The 4,011-nt window shown below is 43.7% G+C and overlaps 1 protein-coding gene across 1 annotated transcript; it reads left to right on the plus strand.

Annotated features, from left to right (window-relative positions):
* Nucleotides 1–594: 594 nt before the first annotated feature.
* LOC104817635 lies at nucleotides 595–1,311 on the plus strand. The gene has a single exon (XM_010546885.1). It carries the CDS (start codon nucleotides 595–597, stop codon nucleotides 1,309–1,311), a length of 717 nt encoding a protein of 238 aa, XP_010545187.1.
* The last annotated feature ends 2,700 nt before the right edge of the window (nucleotides 1,312–4,011 follow it).

A 4,011-nucleotide genomic window follows, 5' to 3' on the forward strand; every position in this document is an offset into this window, starting at 1 on the left:
ATCTTAGATCTGTATCTACCCGAGGTCACGAATCAAAGAACTAGAACTTCCTCGTTCAGAAAAAGAAAAGCCGTGTACAGACGCATGCGCTATAACTGAACCGATCGAGCTCATTCCTTCCCAAGTATTCTCGATAGACCAGATTGCCCCACATGATCAAGATAATGTTATGTCTCTATTAAAGACTCTAGTTCAAGGGCATCAGTCTTTAAAGCTTAAACTAGAGGAGATTAATGATGACCAAAAGCTGATAAAAGAGAGAGTAAGCAATATTGAGAATCACTTGCTCATTTTAGATGCACAAGTAGCCAACATAGCCGAAGAACAATGCCACGCTATAGCACTAATAAGTGGCAGACAATTAGAGGAACGAAAAAGGGGCGGAGTAGAGACTGGCGAATGTTCCAACTCCAAGGACGTCGGAGTTCTGAATGCTACGACCCCAGAAATACCATCTCATCCTGAAAACCAAAACGAAGGGATATCCGCTTATATACCCCCCGCCGCAAAGCCACCTCGTATACAGTATCCCGAACGGTTGAAAATTCTAACGAGGATAGTCAATTTGTGAAATTTGCTGAGATGATGAAAAAAATGGAAGTTACTATACCGTTCCATGAAGTCATCACTCAAATGCCTTCCTATACTAAATTCCTAAAGGATATTCTGGCAAAGAAGATAACAATTGAAACGGAAACAGTGACCCTCAGTCCAAAATGCAGTGCCATTTTGAAGCATGAACTACCCCCTAAGATGACCAATCTAGGAAGCTTCTCAATTCCATGCAAACTAGGCAATGTAACAATAGATAGAGCATTATGTGACCTTGGTGCAAGCGTTAGCCTGTTGTCTCTTTCAATCTACAAGAAGCTAAACGTAGGGGAACTTAAACCAACAAGGATGGCACTACAAATAGTGGACCGATCAATTAAATACCCCCTCGGGATACTAGAAGACGTGCCTTTAAAAGAAGGTGACTTCTATGTGCCAGTAGATTTTGTAGTGATGGAAATGAATGAAGACACGAGAATACCTATTATCCTTGGTCGGCCCTTCTTAAACATAGCAGATGCAATTGTGCATGTAAGAGCAGGGAGACTCACCTTAAAGATCGGAGGTGAAACAGTCGAGTTCACACTAGATAGGAACCTTAAGCAACCAATGTCTGTAGACTCCGCTTGTTACATCGATGCGTTGGATGCTCTAGCAGATGAATTCTTGGAAGAGTTTCGCGATCTTGATCCCTTGGAAGTGGCTTTGGAAGCTACAGAGGGAGATGGATACGTGGACAACGAAGAGGTAAACGAATAACTTCGGGCACTAGATAGTTATGAGGAGGACGAAGCTAACATCCAATCCACATCAGTGCCTGTCGAAGCCCTCTGCAGAGTAGACCATGTCCAAAATAGTGACAGGAGTCTAGAAGACCATTCCCCACTGTTAAACAAACTCGAATTCGACGAGAATTCCAACCTAACGAGAGCAAGGGGAACAAGTGATTGGGACGTAAAATCAGCTCCTAATGTCGAAATGAAACCCTTGCCTTCCGGACTGAAAGACGTATTCCTAGGGGAAGAGGAAACCTATCCAATTATAATCAACAACACCTAGTCAAATCGCGAAATTGCTAAATTTACCCAGACAGTACAGAAGAGCGATAGGATACACTCTAGATGACATAAAAGGGATAAATCTATCATTATGTATGCACCGCATCCACTTAGAAAATGAAGACAAGTCCTCAATAGAACGTCAACGTAGACTCAACCCCGCGATGAAGGAAGTAGTAAAAAAGGAGATACTGAAATTGCTGGATGCCGGTATCATTTATCCTATCTCAGATAGCTCATGGGTAAGCCCAGTGCATGTGGTATCTAAAATAGGAGAAATGACAATGATCACGAATGAAAAAAATGAATTAATACCGACACAAACCGTCAATGGATGGCGTATGTGCATCGATTACAAAAAATCGAACACCAATACACGGAAGGATCACTTTCCACTTTCGTTCATCGATCAGATGTCGGAAAGGCTGGCCCTACATTCGTATTTCTATTTCCTCGATGGATTTTCGGGATTCTTCCAAATTCTGATTCATCTGCAAGATCAAGAAAAGACGACATTCACATGCTCGTACGGGACATTTGTGTATCGTAGAATGCCGTCCGGCCTCTGCAACGCACCCGTTACTTTCCAGCGATGCATGATGGCAATATTCTCTGATATCATAGAAGACGTGAAGGAAGTATTCATGGATGATTTCTCTGTTCACGGGCCCTCCTTCGACTTGTGTCTGGCGAACCTCCAAAAAGTTTTGGATCGATGCGTACGACCAAACCTGGTACTTAATTGGAAAAAGTGTCATTTCACGGTACAAGAAGGCATCGTGCTAGGACGCAAGGTGTCATCAAAAGGGATAGAGGTAGATAAAGAAAAAATCGAGATAATCGGGAAACTACCGCCCCTCACAATATCAAAGCAATCCAAAGCTTTTTGGGCGACGCATGATTCTATCGTAGATTTATTAAAGACTTTTCTAAGATCTCAAAACCCCTTACCGAGCTATTGTGCGAGGACACCGCACTCCACTTCTCAGTTGAATGTCACCAAGCGTTCAAAAAGTTGAAAGAAGCTCTAATCTCACCTCCAGTGATCCAACCTCTGGATTGGAGCCAACCCTTCAAACTAATGTGTGACGCTAGTGATGTCACCGTAGGAGCCGTGTTAGGGCAACGCAAGGATAAGAAACTACACGCCATATACTATGCTAGCAAGACGCTAGATGAAGCTCAAGTCAACTATACCACCACTGAGAAAGAATTATTGGCGGTAGTTTTCGCATTAGAGAAATTCAAATATTATCTTGTGGGCTCCAAAGTAATAGTATACACAGATCATGCGGCCCTAAGATATTTGCTGTCGAAAAAAGACGCAAAACCGTGCCTCATCAGATGGATCCTCCTCCTACAAGAATTTGATTTGGAAATCAAGGACAGGAGGGGGATCGAAAACGGTGTCGTAGATCACCTATCCAGGATAGTGACTGAACGCGACATCCCTATCGATGACACCATGAGAGATGATCACGTTTTTGCAGTCGCTAAGAAAGATGGCATACCTTGGTACGCTGATATAGTTAACTACTTGGCAGTTAATATCCTCCCTTCCGATCTGAACTACAATGGCAAGAAGAAGTTCATGAAAGAAACTCAGAAGTACTTCTAGGATGAACCATATATGTTCAAAAGGGGGACAGACGGGCTATTCAGACGATGTATTCATGCAGAGGAAGTAGATAAGGTGATCCACCACTGTCATTCGTCGAACTAGGAGGACATTTCGCTAACTCAAAAACAGCGGCAAAAGTCTTGCAAGCAGGTTTTTACTGGCCAACGATGTTTAAAGACATCTACAGGTTCGTCAGCACCTGTGATTCTTGCCAAAGAACGGGAAACATTTCGAGGCGCCATGAAGCGCCACAAAACTACATCCTGGAAATAGAACAATTTAACGTTTGGGGCATCGATTTCATGGGTCCGTTTCCTTCTTCACATGGGAATATGTATATTCTCATTGCAGTAGACTACGTGATGAGGACATCGGAGCTAGCAACTTGGACGAGGACAGGAGCTTAACGGAAGGAGCTCTAGAACATGTTCAAGACTTGACCCATCAGGCGTCAAGACTCTTGCCGGATGATCATAACGTCACAAGATCATTCGAAGCCGCAGGAACGGGATTTGACGTGCACAACGCGAAGGCTCCCCGAGCAAGCCATAGACCCAAGCCCCCTCTTACTCATGCTAGAGCTCGAGTGCTTCGTGTCATGCTATCCAAGGCTGTCACTCAAGTTTTTCACGGAGTCCGGGATCATGACAATAACGTTTCAGTTTTTCGGCCAAGACTTGACCAGAAATGTGTTCCATATCAAGGCCGAAAGCACTTAGGCCCAAGTGACTTCGAAGCAGGCCCATAAGCTGCCCAATTCAAGCCCAAATCAAAGTAAAA

The sequence above is a fragment of the Tarenaya hassleriana genome, unplaced genomic scaffold (assembly GCF_000463585.1).
Source record: "Tarenaya hassleriana unplaced genomic scaffold, ASM46358v1 Cleome273, whole genome shotgun sequence".
Taxonomy (NCBI): Eukaryota; Viridiplantae; Streptophyta; class Magnoliopsida; order Brassicales; family Cleomaceae; genus Tarenaya; species Tarenaya hassleriana.

Coding starts and splice junctions, on each gene's coding strand:
- LOC104817635 (XM_010546885.1), top strand. CDS start 595: ATGGAAGTTACTATACCGTTCCATGAAGTCATCACTCAAATGCCTTCC.